General features: G+C 37.9%; 1 protein-coding gene across 3 annotated transcripts in view; it reads left to right on the top strand.

Annotated features, from left to right (window-relative positions):
* The window catches only part of chst15 (carbohydrate (N-acetylgalactosamine 4-sulfate 6-O) sulfotransferase 15), a 290,859-nt gene that overhangs the window by 242,212 nt on the left and 32,136 nt on the right, over positions 1 to 16,511 (top strand). For all 3 annotated transcript variants that reach the window (XM_039769563.1, XM_039769553.1, XM_039769544.1), the window contains 2 exons: positions 11,246 to 11,402; positions 15,418 to 15,574. In XM_039769563.1, the coding sequence (XP_039625497.1) occupies positions 11,246 to 11,402; positions 15,418 to 15,574 (314 nt within the window). The remainder of the gene's footprint in view (positions 1 to 11,245; positions 11,403 to 15,417; positions 15,575 to 16,511) is intronic.

Below are 16,511 nucleotides of genomic sequence, written 5' to 3'. Positions count from 1 at the left end.
CAAAAACAAATGACATCACTTTTCGATGCAATTTTCCCAGCATCGTACCAAATTTTTAATGCCGTCAGTAAAAAATATATTTGGGTGAACGTGTAGCCACTGATGCTGCTTTCACATCAGGATTCTTTCTTCATGCCTTTTGGTCATGGCTGTAGCTGGATGTCCAGAGCGCTCATTTTTGAACATTTCAGTCCACTCATAGATGACTCTACGAGAGAGAACTTCGTCCCCATACTGAGCACACATGCAGAGATGAAATTGTACTCCTGGCACACCTTCTGTCCACAAAAAGTGTATGACAGAACGCTGTTCCTGTTTGGTGCAATTTATAAGTTTTGCAGCCATCTTCACCACAGAGTGACAACTCTTATACTAAACTGCAAGGGCAGCCAGCTTGCCAGACAGAAGTAGTCACATGACACTCTCAAACATGACCAATTACTATCCTCCCATCTTTACTGTTTCCAAAGAAAATATAGAAGTACAGACACTTTTTGAAAAGTCCTTCATATTATTCACTTGAGCTGCTTACTGTTGAACATGCTACATATAATCCTTGATGGTGCTGGTGTGAAAGAGATTGCAGAAATCCATAATAAAGTGGTATTTGGTCATTGTACAAAGGTGATTTAAAGTTTATTCAATCTAATTTAAAAACGGCCAAAAATCTTGACTCTCCATTATCATCAAAGTCTAACATTAGTACTGCCTCAGTATATGCTGAAATTGAATGAATGTCTACCAAAAAAAAATTAGCAATTATTTTTGCTTACATAAAAGTACTGTCTTGTTCTCTTCTTATAACATTCTAAAAAACAGCATTCACATTAGCTATACAAAAAATTAATTCTTCATTATTTACAATTGTGGCTTGACTTCATCGGTTAATTTGCTGTATTTTTTTTAAATTACAAAAGCACTTAATGCTGATCATTGACTGTTATTGTGAACTTTATTGCACATTACTAGTAGAAAAAAACACAAGGCTATGCACTAATAAAAAATGTAGCATAATCAGTTGTAAGACAATAAAGACAAAGGAGATGATTTGGGGCATCCACTGGCAAACCCTGTATATTGAAATAATATAATAGAAACAAGTTTAAACATTGCCAAAAACGTCTTCCCAGTGCAGACTGAAGTCAAGACTGTGGTGTAATCCCATAGGAGGAGGATAAGGTGAAAGGGAAGAGCTCATGGGACATAGAAATGATGTCTTACCAAAGGCAGTCATCAGGGGCCTCATGTATAAACGGTGCATACGCACAGAAATGTTACGTAAGCACTTTTCCACGTTCAAATCACGATGTATAAAACCTACACTTGGCGTAAAGCCACGCACTTTTCCACGGAACCTCATACCTTGACGTACGCAAGTTCTCCGCTCGGTTTTGCAGACTGGCGGCACCCAGCGTCAAAGCAATGCTACTGTTCCTGTGTGGTTACACCTTATTTTCCTGACGCAGATTTATAAATACACTGAAACTAACCGCATATTGTTTATTATAGTAACGCATCTGATTGTAATTAACTTGTAACAATATAATGGTCCAGGGAACAGCCATAGTATTCCAAATACCATAACTGCTTTAGCATTGTTACTCTCACTTCTCCTTCTTTTTCTTTAAGCTCCTCCCGTTAGGAGTTGCCACAGCGGATCATCTTTTTCCATATTACTCTTACTGCACCACTCGGAGTATTTATATCACTGTATCTGAGTGTGAATCCCAGCAGCAGCTGATCGGAAAGAGAATTATCGGTATACAGCTTCAAGGACACACTGTCTCAGACACTGCAAAACGTTTTAAAGCCTTTTCTGTACGGACCTCGTGGTTCAGAAACAGTTTGATCACAAGAACTTTAAATGCACTCAATCAATTGCACCTTGTAGAACTGTTTGTACTTATAAGTACAATCACCCCACTGTAAACTTTGCACTATAGTTATAATATCGCACAACCTGAGGCACTTTATAAAGTGCGTATTTACATATGATAACGATATCATTTTTAAGGTGAAATGCAGCCAAATATGTTTATTAAATTATACAGATAAAACTTTAACTTCATTTAAATAATCTATATTCTTCACTGGGAGTGTCGTAAAGGATAGAATAATTAAACATGTACTATGAAGATATTTCAATGTTCCTTAAACGTTTTGAAGAATCGGCACTAAGCTTACAGATGGCTTAACTTCTATTACAGAGCTGATTGTGTGACGAATGATTACTTGGGGAAAGAAAAGCAAGGACTGCTGTGACGGCTACACCAATATATATTGAATATAAAACAGAAAGAGAAAATAACAACGCAGCGACAAATTTCGGCAAAAGTTAAATGCTTGTGTCATGAGCAACAGACGTGGCCATCCACCGTGCATAAGCTACCTTACTGACATTGGCGGGCAAAGGGGCCACCGATTCTTCCTCTGCCCAGTGCCACCACAAGCCTAGAGCCGCCCCTGAGTACTGCTGCAATAAATTATTTCATCGAAGTGAAACACATGTTTAATAACGTGCTTTAACTCCTATCATCATAAAAATGGTAACACGTATACATCTCAGTATTTTAGTTATTCAGAGAGCTGTAATATCACGAATGTAATGGATTCTGTGTCCAGTTGGAGGAAGAGAGCCGGTTTAAGTAGTGATTCACACACATAGAGCACATAGAAGATCAAATACAAAACAAAGCATTTAACGTGCTACTTTAATTACGATGTGATTTGAGAAACTGGTTAATTAAACGATTTTAAGATGAAGTTTATAATGTTTTACTTTAATGACAAAAGTGGAAATGTCGAGATTGAAGTTGACATTTCGTGCTTTTTCCCCACTGTGTGCCTTTTTTTCTCTGTACCCTAATAAGCTTTCATATGACATTCAGACAGTGGGCTACAACTTGGCTTTTCACGGCGACTTTGATATGTGACTTCTTTTTTATTTCCGGCACTGTGCGATTTTGTGAACGTGAGCTTTCAAGTTTCTCCAACACGATATGTCACTCAATCAACTTCCTTTTGTTGATTATACCACAGTTTATTTGAACAAATAGTATGTTTTTCCTTTGCCTCCACTTGGTATTTGCTGAAATTCTTATATTTTCCCTCGTGCTTTTCCCATTGCCTTTTCACAGAAGGCTGAGCTTAAGGGCGATTTATATTGATTTGCATATTCAAAGAGGCGTAATTCTGGGAGGAGTTGGGGCGTTACATAAAGCGCGTGCACGAGCATTACTTTTCACGCTGATCGAGATTTATGTAGCGGAAGAACGTGGAAGTTGGAGTACGCACAGATTCCTGCATCTGGATTTTTTTGTGCGTAAGCACATTTCGGCTTTTGTGCTTACGCCATGTTATAGTGCGAGTTCTACGCACGGCATTATTCATGAGGCCCCAGGTCTGCTAGAGAGAATGGAGGAGAAACATTAGGTAACAATGGCAATCTTTGCCTCAGGGTGGAATTACCATTAGAAGAGCTCCGCAGTTGTCTCCCAGATGCACATATGTGACACATTTTATCTCAGAATTATTTCATGGCACATCCCTGGTCCACTGAAGTGATTGACAACACTACATGCTATTTTCTCCTGTTTCTAACAGTGCTCATTTCATCAAGGGGATGCCTGATCCCCTGCTCTTTGATTCACACTCAATTCACAAATAGGAAACATCCCCTTTCAAATGCTGTTTGTTTGTCGAGGAACTTTAAAAGGTAAAACTGGGTCTCAAGGCCAGAAAGGTTGAGAAAATACTGTTCTAAGAGAAATGCTGTAATCCAACAAGATAATGAAAGTGTTATCCCAAAGTGGTGGAGGACAAAATACAGCAGTTGCTACATTTGATGACGTGACATTTGTTGATGCTCTTATTTAAAATTTGTGAGCATTCATAAATCATTTGGAGAACACTAGCAGATAGGAATTTTAGTCCCTATTTCAGCATTTGCATAAGGTTGTATATAAGATGAAGGTTGTGGAGGGCTAATATGTATTGAATGCCTTTCTTACTGGATCCGTTATGCAAAATTATCTAACGTACATTAAAATGTCCCACTTGCTAGAGCATTATTAATTACAAATATCAACAATTAAAAATATGTGTCAGCTAATTTTATTTTTTCTGCAGTCTCACCAAATATTAACACTAGAATCCCTGAGAAAAACTTGTAATGTTGGGCCTCCTTAAACTCCCTCATACCTTTTCATCAGCGTCTTTTGTTTTACAAATGTGTCAATCAGGACCGGCAGCAGGCAGCCTGCTATTCAATCCCCCACTGACGCAGCTTTAGGCATACACAAAATTCTCCTAACTCAAGTCTGTTTATCTAGGTGTGAGGTCCCTGGAGTTGTACAGGGTAAATAATATGTTGTTACTTGGAACACAATAAATTTCATGTGTGTTCCGTGTCTTCAACAATCTGTTTAAATGTAGTATGACAGGAAAAGTGAGGCAAGAAATGTTGAACATGCTATAAAGTCACTCCAAGGTGGAAAAGCAGCAGGCCCTGATGGCTACCCTGCAGAGTTTTACAAGAAATTCTCCGCTCAGCTAGCTCCCCTCCTATTAGCAACATTTACAGAAGCCAGAGATAACCAATCTCTTCCACAAACCTTTCGCCAAGCACTAATCACTGTCTTTCCAAAACAAAATAAGGACTTATTACAATGTGCATCATACAGACCAATTTCACTTCTGAATAACGACGTTAAAATACTCTCTAAAATCATAGCTAGAAGGATGGAGAAAGTGCTCCCCTCAATAATATCACAAGACCAAACTGGATTTATTAGGGGCCGACACTTATCTTCAAATCTTCGACGCCTGTTTAATGTAATATACTCACCAACTAAATCAAACACCCCAGAAATATTATTATCATTGGATGCAGAAAAAGCATTCGACATGATTGAATGGAAATACCTTTTACTATTTTGGAGAAGTTTGGGTTTGGCCCGAACATTTGTGCATGGATTAAATTACTGTATACTAACCCAGAAGCTTCAGTTTGCATCAATAACATTTGCTCAGACTACTTTAAACTAGAACGTGGCACAAGACAAGGATGCCCTTTGTCACCACTGCTGTTTGCAATTGCCATTGAACCACTGGCAATACATTGTCGAAATACTGATCAGATAAAGGGGATTAGCAGAGAAGGACTGGAACAGAAAATCTCATTATATGCAGATGACATGGTACTGTATATATCGGACCCAGAAAATTCTGTGCCTGCAGTCTTAGCAGCACTCACAGAATTTCAAAAGCTCTCTGGTCTCAGAATTAATCTGAATAAAAGTGTACTCTTTCGGTGAATTCGCAAGCATATAATATTAGATTAGACACCCTTCCTTTTATCATTGCAGAACAGTTTAAATACCTCGGGGTAAACATCACAAGTAAACATAAAGCTCTTTATCAACAAAATTTATCGTCTGTATGGAAAAAATTAAACAAGACTTGCATAGATGGTCAACCCTTCATCTCACACTAGCTGGAAGAATTAACACTGTTAAGATGAATATTCTTCCTAAGCTCCTTTTTATTTCAAAACATACCAATATACATTAATAAATCGTTCTTTAAGCAATTAGATTCAACAATAACCTCATTTATTTGGAATTCTAAACATCCACGCATCAAAAGAGCGACCCTACAAAGACAAAAGGCAGAAGGCGGCATGGCTCTACCTAACTTCCAGTTTTATTACTGGGCAAATATACAGTCGATAAGAACCTGGACACAAATAGAAGAACATACACAGGCATGGACCGCAATAGAAGTAAAATCCTGCAGTACTTCTTTGTATTCCTTGCTTTGTGCTCCAATAAACACACGTTATCGGCAATACACTAATAACCCAATTGTGCTCCACTCACTTAGAATCTGGAACCAATGTAGAAAGCATTTTAAGGCGGAGAAGCTTCTTTCTGTGGCACCTGCAAAAGAACCACCTCTTTCAACCCTCACAAACATATGCAGTTTTAATATCTGGAAAAATTTGGAATTAACTTGCTTAGAGATCTTTATATAGACAACGTCTTTGCATCCTATGAACAATTACGTTCCAAATTTAACATTCCAGCTACAAATTTCTTTCACTATCTTCAAATCAGGAACTTTGTTAAACAGAACCTTCCAGATTTTCCTCATCTTGCACCCTCATCCACGCTGGAAAAATTATTGCTCAATTTCAAGGAGTTAGACTCCATCTCTACAATATATAAAATCCTTTTACAATCCCTTCCTTTCAAAGATCCAAGAGGACACTGGGAAAATGACCTCTCAATTAATATATCAGAAAAGGAGTGGAAAGTAGCAATGCAGAGAATTCACTCAAGCTCCATATGCAAAAGCATACAATTATACAACTCAAAATTATATATCGAGCACATCTGTCTCGACTAAAACTCTCAAAATGTTTCCAGGGCATGATCCAACCTGCGAGCGTTGCAACCAAGCCCCAGCCTCACTAGGTCACATGTTCTGGGCCTGCTCCAAATTAACATTATTCTGGACAAAAATTTTTAATTACCTCTCAGACAGTCTTGGACTCACAATCCCTCCTAACCCATTAACAGCTGTGTTTGGGGTTCTTCCAGAGGGTCTTAAAGTGGAGAAAGACAAACAAATTGTGATTGCATTCACTACACTGTTGGCACGCAGACTTATTCTGATAAACTGGAAGAACCCAAACTCTCCTCTTTTAAGTCAGTGGGAAACTGATGTGTTATATTATTTAAAATTGGAAAAAATCAAATACTCAGTTAGAGGATCTGTGCAGACTTTTTTCAAAACATGGCAGGATCTAATCAGTAATATTTTGAAATGATTTTATAAAGCACAGAGAATTTGTTGATTTAGGTATTTTTAAAAGCCTTAAATTTTACACCGTTTGGCTTGCTCTCTCTCTCAAGGGTGGGGATCGATCTGTTCTTAGCATAATTCTTTTTTTTTGTAAAAACTTGATTGCTATGTATTGATTGTAATAAAATTAATAAATAAATAAAAAAAAAAAAAAAAGAAATGTTGAACATGTAACCTCCCTGATGGAGGATCACTGGAATCATGGGAAAGAGAGGTCCTTTCATTGGATTGGCTGGCCCAGCACTGTTTCAGCTGTGGAATGGCCAAATGGGGGAGGCAGCTTGATAGATGAGGTCTCCAGGACTACAGTGGAACCTTGGTTCACGAACATCTCGGTACACGTACAACTTGGTTTACGACCAAAAGTTCACCAAACTTTTGCCTCGGTTCACGACCACACACTCGGTATACGAACAAGCCAGTTTCCCTTTAGGTTTGTACATGTTCAGTCTCTCCCTGTGCATTTCCTGTACAGCGAGCGAGCGAGCAAGAGAGAGCGAGAACGCGACACACACACACAGGCGCATGCGCAAGAGACACACACAGACACAGAGGCACCGAGAGAGACACATACACACAGAGGTGCACGAGACAGAGGCACACACACAGGCACGCGAGACAGAGGCACACACACAGGCGCACGAGACAGAGACACACACACAGGCGCTCCAGGCTCACAAAAGAGACACACGCACACACGAAAGAGAGAGAGAGCGAGCGAGCAAGCGAGAGAGGGAAGGCTGGATGCATAAGGTAGAAAGAGGTTGTTTTTGTTTTCAGTTCTGTTTACAGCGATCAGTTCATAGCGTGCATTGTGGCAATGTTACTTTTCTTGGAGGTTTATTAAATTACGGATTTTTCAAATGTTCATTTTTTTCCTTGTGCTTAAAACTCATTAAAAAAAAGTGTTTTTAGCGAGCGGTTCCTAGCACTATAGCGCAAACTATTGCAGTGTTAGTTTTCTCTTTTGTTCAAGGTTTTTTAAGTGTTATTCAATGTTTTTACATTTAGTTTACTATTACGCTGTGCATTCTATGGTATGATTAACTATATTTGTGCTTAAAAACTAAAAAAATATATATTTACATACAGTTTGTATGGTCTGGAATGGATTAATTGTATTTACATACAATCCTATGGTGGAAATTGCTTCGGTTCCACTGTATAAACAAATCCAAATCATATTATGTAATGTCATCCATTGTTAAATTCTGCTCCGTACTTCTAAAATTTTTTTTTATACTGTATTGAGGATTTGTTCTGTTCTGTGTATTGTATTGTATTGACCCCCATCTTTTTGACACCCACTGCACACCCACCCTACCTGGAAAGAGGCCTCTCTTTGAACTGCCTTTCCCAAGGTTTCTTCCATTTTTTCCCTACTGGGGTTTTTTGGGAGTTGTTCCTTGTCTTCTTAGGGAGTCATGGCTGGGGGGCTGTCAAGAGGCAGGGCCTGTTAAAGCCCATTGCGGCACTCCTTGAGTAATTTTGGGCTATACAAAAATACATTTTATTGTATTGTATTGTATAACTAGAACAGAAACTTTTTTCTCTATTAATTGGCAAAATGATGACGTGAAGTGTATAATCTGTGAAGACTGAAGTCCAGATATCAAATAAACACTTTCACAAAAGACACAGATATATCAAAACAAGTGTGCTTTTTTCCTAGAATTTATCCAAAGTAAAAGAAATTGGGATAGGGTACGACACACACACAGACACTTATATGTCTGCTTGGCTGGTGCAGAGGTAAGAACTACTGTCTCCAAGTTGAGAAGTTGCAGGTTCGATCCTGGGTCCTTCGTCCAATAACTGTTTTGAGTAGTGAGAGGTTATTATTATTACTATTATAGACTAAAATCATACATTTGACTTATTTGAGTATGTAACAGCTGTTGTAAATTTATGGTTCTAATAAAAGTTAGCGTTTTGTTTTATTATTCACTTTTATTGTCTCAGTTACGTTCACGCTCCTCCCGATCTGACGCTGTTAGTTTTCAAATAAAGACGTTCTATAACAGAGGTGAATTCAGATGAGGATGAGGGTTCTACATCAGTGAAAGAGAACAGAAACCCTCCCCACGAGAAACGTCTACTCACACATAAGAACAACGCATCTGCACCAGGCATAAGGGTGAAAGATGGCACCGTTTGGATACAGCAAGAGGTTGGGCATCATTATGCCAGTGAATCTGTGTTTTTGACATGTTCAGTTATTTATATTGTTGGAGGTTTTTTACCTCTAAATATTAATATACTGTAGTGTTGTTTCTTAGTGAATACCTTCTTCCCTTGACGTACCGTCCTTTCTAATTTTCTAATTTCAGGTTTTTAATTAAGCAAAATTTGTGTTTTTATTGATGAGTGAGTGAATGCATTATATTTTGGATTTATACTTCGGATATATCCAAAGGCATGTGCCTCCTCCAGACCGCGAGTTCTCGAAGCATACACACCGCCTGGTCATGTGTTCGCTCGCAAGAGAAACTCACGGAGAGCCGCCTACCAGCTGCCTGTGTGTGTGCCTCTGTCTGTCTCTGGCGCGGCTTTCTCATGCGCTGCCTCTGTGTGAACCGGTGAGGCACAGAGAAGGTCAGCTGCTGTCAGAGCGTCTCGACTGTTGCAGGGCCTGCATTAGTGAAGCAGGTGAGACGGTAATGATTCCTTCATTGTGCTTTAACCTCAGTTTTAAAGGATTGTTTTAAGGATCCCATGGGATACCCCTAGCAAACCGTTTCACACGCTGCATATGGCGATTCACCTCCGCGAGAAACATGCCTCTATGAACAGTCAACATAGCTCGGAGGTACATGACATTAACCTGACCTGCACTGCATGTGGCCTCTACGACAGACGAACATAAATGACGGCATTTTTTCTGTGTCGTCGTCCGAGTTGGTGGGCGTGGCCCTGTGAGTTGTCGTCGTATCCAATGGTCTTGGAATTGGTGGGCGTGGCTCCTTCCTGTGTGCGCCATTGGTGTCTCACTTGTCGGCGGCTTAGTGGATCCACGCCCCTTCCAGCGTGCTTTTCATGGTTGTCTTGCCTTAGTGAATTATATATTGTGAGCTGGAGGGCTGATCGCACCCCAAATAGAGACAGACGCCCCTGGGAAAACCACAGACCCTGAAACACTGACCACCCTCACTTTGCTCCTTATCCTTGCACTATAACGCGTAATACAAGCCTCGCGCGGTACTCCGCCGACTTATAAGCCTTGCGCAGCGCCTGTCATTTTTTGGAATTGATTGTTTGCTTTTATCTCTCTCTCTGCTCCTAGCGGAACTGTCATCTCTGACTTGTCATGGAGCACGTTTAAGCTCATGTGTTTGCGGTGTCTGAATAAAAATCCTTCTTTTTTTCTACGACCTTCTGTGTCTCTGTGCAAATCTGTGACCCAAGCGTGACAATATATAGATGCTCCCAACCTGCCTTGCGTCAACCCACCATCATTTTATGTACACAAGTAAATACCATGAAAATGTATTTTACTCCCACTATTTGTGTATGGCTGCACATAGTGAAAAGTTATGAGAATGCACAGTCCAAGGTTGGTAACTGATGCTGCCAGCAAGCTAGTGATTCTGGTTTGGAATAAATGGGTAGAGTATTGAAGAGATGAATAGAAGTTATCTAAGTATCCAATCTTCCTTACTTTTTATGACTCTGAATTGGAACATAATTCATTGTGTGTAATATATGTGTGAATATACAGATTAGCTACAGTATGTGTTTGTGTATTGTGCTACTGTATGAGTAGACATTTGACCTTCTATCACCTTTACACTTTTACACTACAGATCAAGTTGCATCACTGTCACATAAAGGGAGGTAGGAGTGAGAGATCAGTTTTTGAATTAGTTTATCTTATGAGCAATTCTTACCCTTTTGTTTAGATGATATATTGCTAAACTACCAGTGTGCTTTATCCTGCATTAACTGGAATGTATATTCACTTACAATGAAAAAAGGGAAGCAACATTCATGTACTCATTCATTCATAAATTATTGAATTGGCTTAGTCTGCTAACACTCATTTATACCTGGCCGGTTATCTTTAACAGCAACTTACCTCACTTTGGCAGGTTGGGGAAAGTGGAATATTATTAGAAAACCTATGTAGATATAGGAATGATATACAAATTCTGTATAGATTTTGCCTAGACTGGGATTTATGATTTATTCCAATATTATAAATTCAAATCTAAATGTATCTATGGCATTCTTTTTCAGTTTATCAGTCAAGGTTTATTATGTTTTTTAATGTTTTTTGGGTTTTAGAAAAGTAATAAAAATTAAAGCATCTACTGCCAATGTTACAGTAGATATTTATTTATAATCATTTGGTAACCTTAACATTTTCCTGCTTTTATAGGTGAAGCCAGTGCTTCTACAATGTGGGACAACAATGCATGGATCTATTTCTATGATAATTCCACTAATGGAGAGCCACCGTTTTTGATCCAGGATTTTATTCATGCAGTTCAACCAGATGCAAAATTTATAGTAATGCTCAGGGATCCTGTGGAAAGGTCAGAGTTTTCACTTTATATTTAAAGGCTTTGGTAAAATCTCCTTTCATAAACAGTTACATGATTTTGATCCACTATTAGATAGGAGTACTTGTAAATGAGTAATGTTTTGCAATTGAGTGATGTTTTTTAAAATGTCATAATAAGTGATAAAGGATGTTGTTACATCTGGTCTGATGACATGTATACTCACGGATAAGTTCTTCCGCATATAAGTCGGGACTTGGATTTTATCGTATCATTTCTGGTATTTTATGTCGGTCGTATAAGTCAAATGTGGAACACTCACGCTATTGGTCCAAAAGATTATGATATGCTAACGCCCACCTGACAGAGTAACCACAGAGCACACTGCCTTTTTTTTTTCTATGTGGGTGCAGCAATGCGCTGTATCAGCGTGTGCTCCTAACCTCTCTCTCTTTCTCTCTCTATTGTTCCTACGTCACCACACGGAAATACCCAACTATTCTGAAGCAACGTTTGCTTTGATTTGTGTTTTTTTTATCTCACACCCTCATACACGTTTATCGTAAGAGCATTCCTTATCTACGATGGATCATTCGATCAGAAGAAAATATGAAGCTGGTTTTAAATTAAACGTCATTGAAGTAGCGAAAGAAATTGTTAACTGCGCTGTAGCAACAAAGTTTGATGGGTCTGAGAAACTGATGTGAGATTGGAGGAGGCAAGAAGATGTAAAAAAAAAATTAAGTGTTGCATTGTTGAACGGGCATATAAGTCGGGGTCTGATTTTATGATTCATTTTTCAGGTTTCAAGACCTGACTTATACGCAAGTATATACGGTAAATACAGTATATATGAACTATACAATTATATTTCAATAAGTATATACTGTTTGTAACTTTTTTAACAAAATAAGATGTTTATCTGTGCATATATTGTAATTACAGTAACAAGCTTTGGGGCAAAATGCAAACATATTTGTTATTTACAGACACAGTTTCGTATTAGTTTTTCAAAATACTTTTGAACAGGATTTTTAATTTCAAGAATTTTTTTTTTGTTTCCATTGGCTGGCTATAGCTAGGGTTTCCACTGTGTGATGGCCCTTTGGGTCACTTTCCCTTATGTTAAGGTTTGGAGCACCACAGGCAAACTAAGTAATAAAATTGATAATCTAGTCTTTGTCTCAATTGACTCCACCTCAAATGACATACAAAATAATACACATAAAACAATATTTCACTTGAGTCATCTCAATTTCACAAAAATGAAAACATATCCTAAATAGGCTACAGTTTGTTTGCTTATGTCATCAAACACAGAAAAGTCTGATTCGTGGTAATTATATGATTTGTATATTTATTTTGTTTTTTGACTATTTTATTGTTACGTTATTAAGACCTGATTCACAATTTTGTCTTTTTTCACAATTATTGCTTTCATTTTTATTACCTATGTACAAACCCCTTATAAAACTTTATTGTGGTTGTCTTTGATTTGTTTATTTGAATAAATATAGTTAATTTTTATGTGGATACATTTTCTTTCTGTATATGTTTCTTACTTAAGGTTAAGGTGTTATCTGCCCCTGTAATTGTCTTATATTGACACTTTCCATGTTTCACCAATTCTATATGGTTAATAGAAAATTAAAGATTACTCTGGGGCAGAGTGTCTTAAAAATATCTCGTGATGAGTTTCTGCTCGTTCTTTAAGCAAGTGATATTGCTCTTCTAAGCTCTTCTATAACTGATGGTCATCATGTACTGGCTCTCAAGTTTAGTAAAACCTGCTTTAGAGAACCATTCATTAACTAGATGCCCGCTCAATCACAATCACTCACTCTTTCACTTGAGCCATTTCATAGTAACCAAATAACCTTAATGTCAAAAGTATAGGAAGTGGGAGAGAAACCTGGAAAAGGACTCATACAGGTACAGACCAAAATAGCAAAGTCACTGACGATTTCAAATCCAGTTTTCTATAATGGTAAACCAAAAATCCTTGCCACTGCGCCAGGTTCCACACAGTTTATCTGTTTGCACTGCCATTCATTACAATGCGAGAATTAACATTAGGTGGAAGATCAGTCCACTACTTGACACACACTTGCACACATTCAAACTCACTCATAGTGGGTGGTGAAACAATAATCCTCAGATTATGTTGATCACACTGACATGACCTTTGTGGTACCCATCTGTTGTATTAACATGCTAACTTATTAACAGATTTCACACATTATAACTTTTCTTGTGTTTTCCTATACTGTATAGTACATGTAATAATTGTTCAGTGCAATACTGCAATTATTTTTCCAAAACCTGATCTCTTCTGGTTTATTTGATATCTCACAGACCAATTTCTTTCTCTTTAGGTAAATTTAGGACTATGACAAATGAAAGTATAGCATCTTTACTAAAAACAAAAATTGATTGCAGCTCGATAAGTAATTAGAATTAGCTTTCTGCTTTTTCAAGTTAAGCAGTTGGTTTCTGACATAAATTTTAATCTTACCTGGAGAATACCTGCTGAGGTGTTGGACCCCTCAAAAGTCTTAACAATATATAATTCATATAACCTGAGAGGAGCAAAGTAATATGTCCTCTTGTGAATTCATTCATTGATGTTTCTTAGAGATTCAGGCAGAGAAAAACAACAGCAACTGTAGTGATGATCATGGGCCAGAGTAGTTATGCAGTTCAATGCTCAACAATGTACAGAATAATGGATCATACTGTATGCAGTATATTGGACCATGCTTTAAACTTAGCAATCTTCCAGTGTTTAAAATCAGCTAGTACTGCAGTACCAATTTTATATTTCTTGCTAGAATTAGAAATATAGTGTTCTCAGTTAATATTTAGCCTAAATGTGGATATTTATGCAAAAGACATCAGTGTGCAACATGCTAGAGGTAAGCATTAGGTGAACTTCAAACCTGGTAGATATAAGTTTCCATGTGAATGGGAAGTTGGCGCTGGCTAGCACTGTCGAGCCATAGAAACCATGAATCTGGGTTGGACTCTCACGTCCTGTGTGAAATTTAAACATTCTTTTTTTTTGTCTGTGTGTATCTTCCTCTGTATCCCAAAGACATTAATGTTAGGCTGATTGGTGATAACAAAATTGACTTTGTTTGAGCCTATTAAATAGTATGATGGTGTTTCAGATAAGCTGACACACATATAAAATGGCTGAAATGTAAATAAGTCAAGGTTTCAAACACACACTTTAAAATGTTAGAATGCAAAGCTAACCACTACCTTTTTATAACCAGAGTATAGACTAACGGGAGCAGCCAAAAGAAGAAGAAGAAGATATACACGTAGAAATGTCTTAACAATGCAGTACCATGGCTCACTGGTTAATGCTGCTGCTACCTCACAGCTCCAAAAGGCTAAATTTGTATTTTGGTTCAGTCACTGTATTTGTAGGCACTATGTGTTTTATGCTTATTTTCAATTTTCCCTGGCAAATCATGTTTACCTCCAGTGTTTAATAAATATGGATGCTAGGTCAATTACCAACTCTAAATAGCCCCAGGGTTAGCGTTTTTGTTGTTATGGACTGGAGTTCCATCTGCATTTGGTTCCTTCCTCATACCTAGTACTGTGAGGATGTGATCTAGCCCTCAGAAAGTACAAATTGAGCTAGGTGGGTTTGCAACTAGATTAATCTTCATTAAAGAAAATATAATTTCTTGAACGATTCATCTGTTGGTGGGAATGGTGTTGATGTACCACCACGAAAAATGCTGGGTCTTAAATTTCAGATTAGCTCAAGTAATGATCGCTTCATTATTCCATGTGATTTTTTCCTGAAATTGAACTGTGTACCTTTATTGTTTATTATTAATTCATTTTTCAAGAGGAAAGGATTAAAATGTATGTGATATTTTTTAAAATTATTTAAATAGGGATGTTAACAGCTTAGGGATGCAGAACAGCTGTATTCAACAATATGATTGAATTATACTCTATTCATTCTTTTCATTATCACTCTCAGTTTTTTAGTATACAAATAATGTATTGTGTCTTTTCTTTACAGGCTATATTCGGATTATCTTTACTTTGGGATTGCCAACAAGTCAGCTGATGATTTTCATGAAAAAGTGACAGAGTCTTTGCAACTCTTTGAAAGCTGCCTCCTTGAGTTTTCAATGAGATCCTGCGTTTACAATACCACCCTCAACAATGCCATGCCTGTGAGTAAACAATACTGAACTCTGTCCAACCTCTGCTTTTCATTGTAGAAATTAGATCGAAGCATATAAAATCACATTTGATTTTCAATTATGCAAATTGTCGGCAGCACAACAGAAGCAACAGTAAACATTGCTGCTTTGCACTAGGAGAACCAGGGTTTGTGTCCCGAGTGCTCCCTGTGTGGAATTTGCATGTTCTACTGTGTCTGCATGGGTACCACTGGGGGCTCCAGTTTCCTCACACGGTCCAGAGATATAAGGTAATTGGTGCTGCTAAATTGGACCCAACATATATGCATGTGTGTGTGTTTGTTTCCTGGGATGGGCTGGTGTCCTGTCAAGGTGTTGTTCTTGTTTTGCATCTGATGATTGCTGGGATAGGCTGCAGCTGCCCCGTTACCCTGCCCAGGAAAACCTGGTTAGAAGATTGTTGGATGAATCAAGCATATGCCCATTTTCACAATTTCTACAGATGCAATGTGTTGGTGTATACTTTTTTTAAGTGTTGTATTAACTGAAAACCATAGTTGAAATTCATGCAGAGTAGAGAGTAATAGACAATAAAATTGTTGTAAGAAAGAATAATTTTATCCTGGACACAAAGTCAATTGAAAATTCTTGCTCACAACACTATTAGCTTGGAATCCACACAGATACATTAGTCAATGTGTGGATTAAGTACTCCCCCTCCTCCTACTAAGAAGATAAATGATGTATCTTAAAAAGCCCATTATCAGATATTACTAATACCTACTACTGTCCACTGATGATAGTTAATTTGATTATTCTATTAATTGCAAGAGCTAATTGCCACTATGGGATGACTGTCTCATATGTAGGATGTCAGTTTAGAATGTTAAAATAAGAGTAGAGAATGGATTTACCCTTATTGGGTCAGCCCTAGGAGGAAATGCTGTGCCGTATTAACTGACCTGGT

Source organism: Polypterus senegalus, chromosome 1 (assembly GCF_016835505.1).
Source record: "Polypterus senegalus isolate Bchr_013 chromosome 1, ASM1683550v1, whole genome shotgun sequence".
NCBI classification, from domain to species: domain Eukaryota; kingdom Metazoa; phylum Chordata; class Cladistia; order Polypteriformes; family Polypteridae; genus Polypterus; species Polypterus senegalus.
The sequence above is the reverse complement of the archived record's forward strand: the minus strand, read 5'-3'. Positions and strand labels throughout refer to the sequence as shown.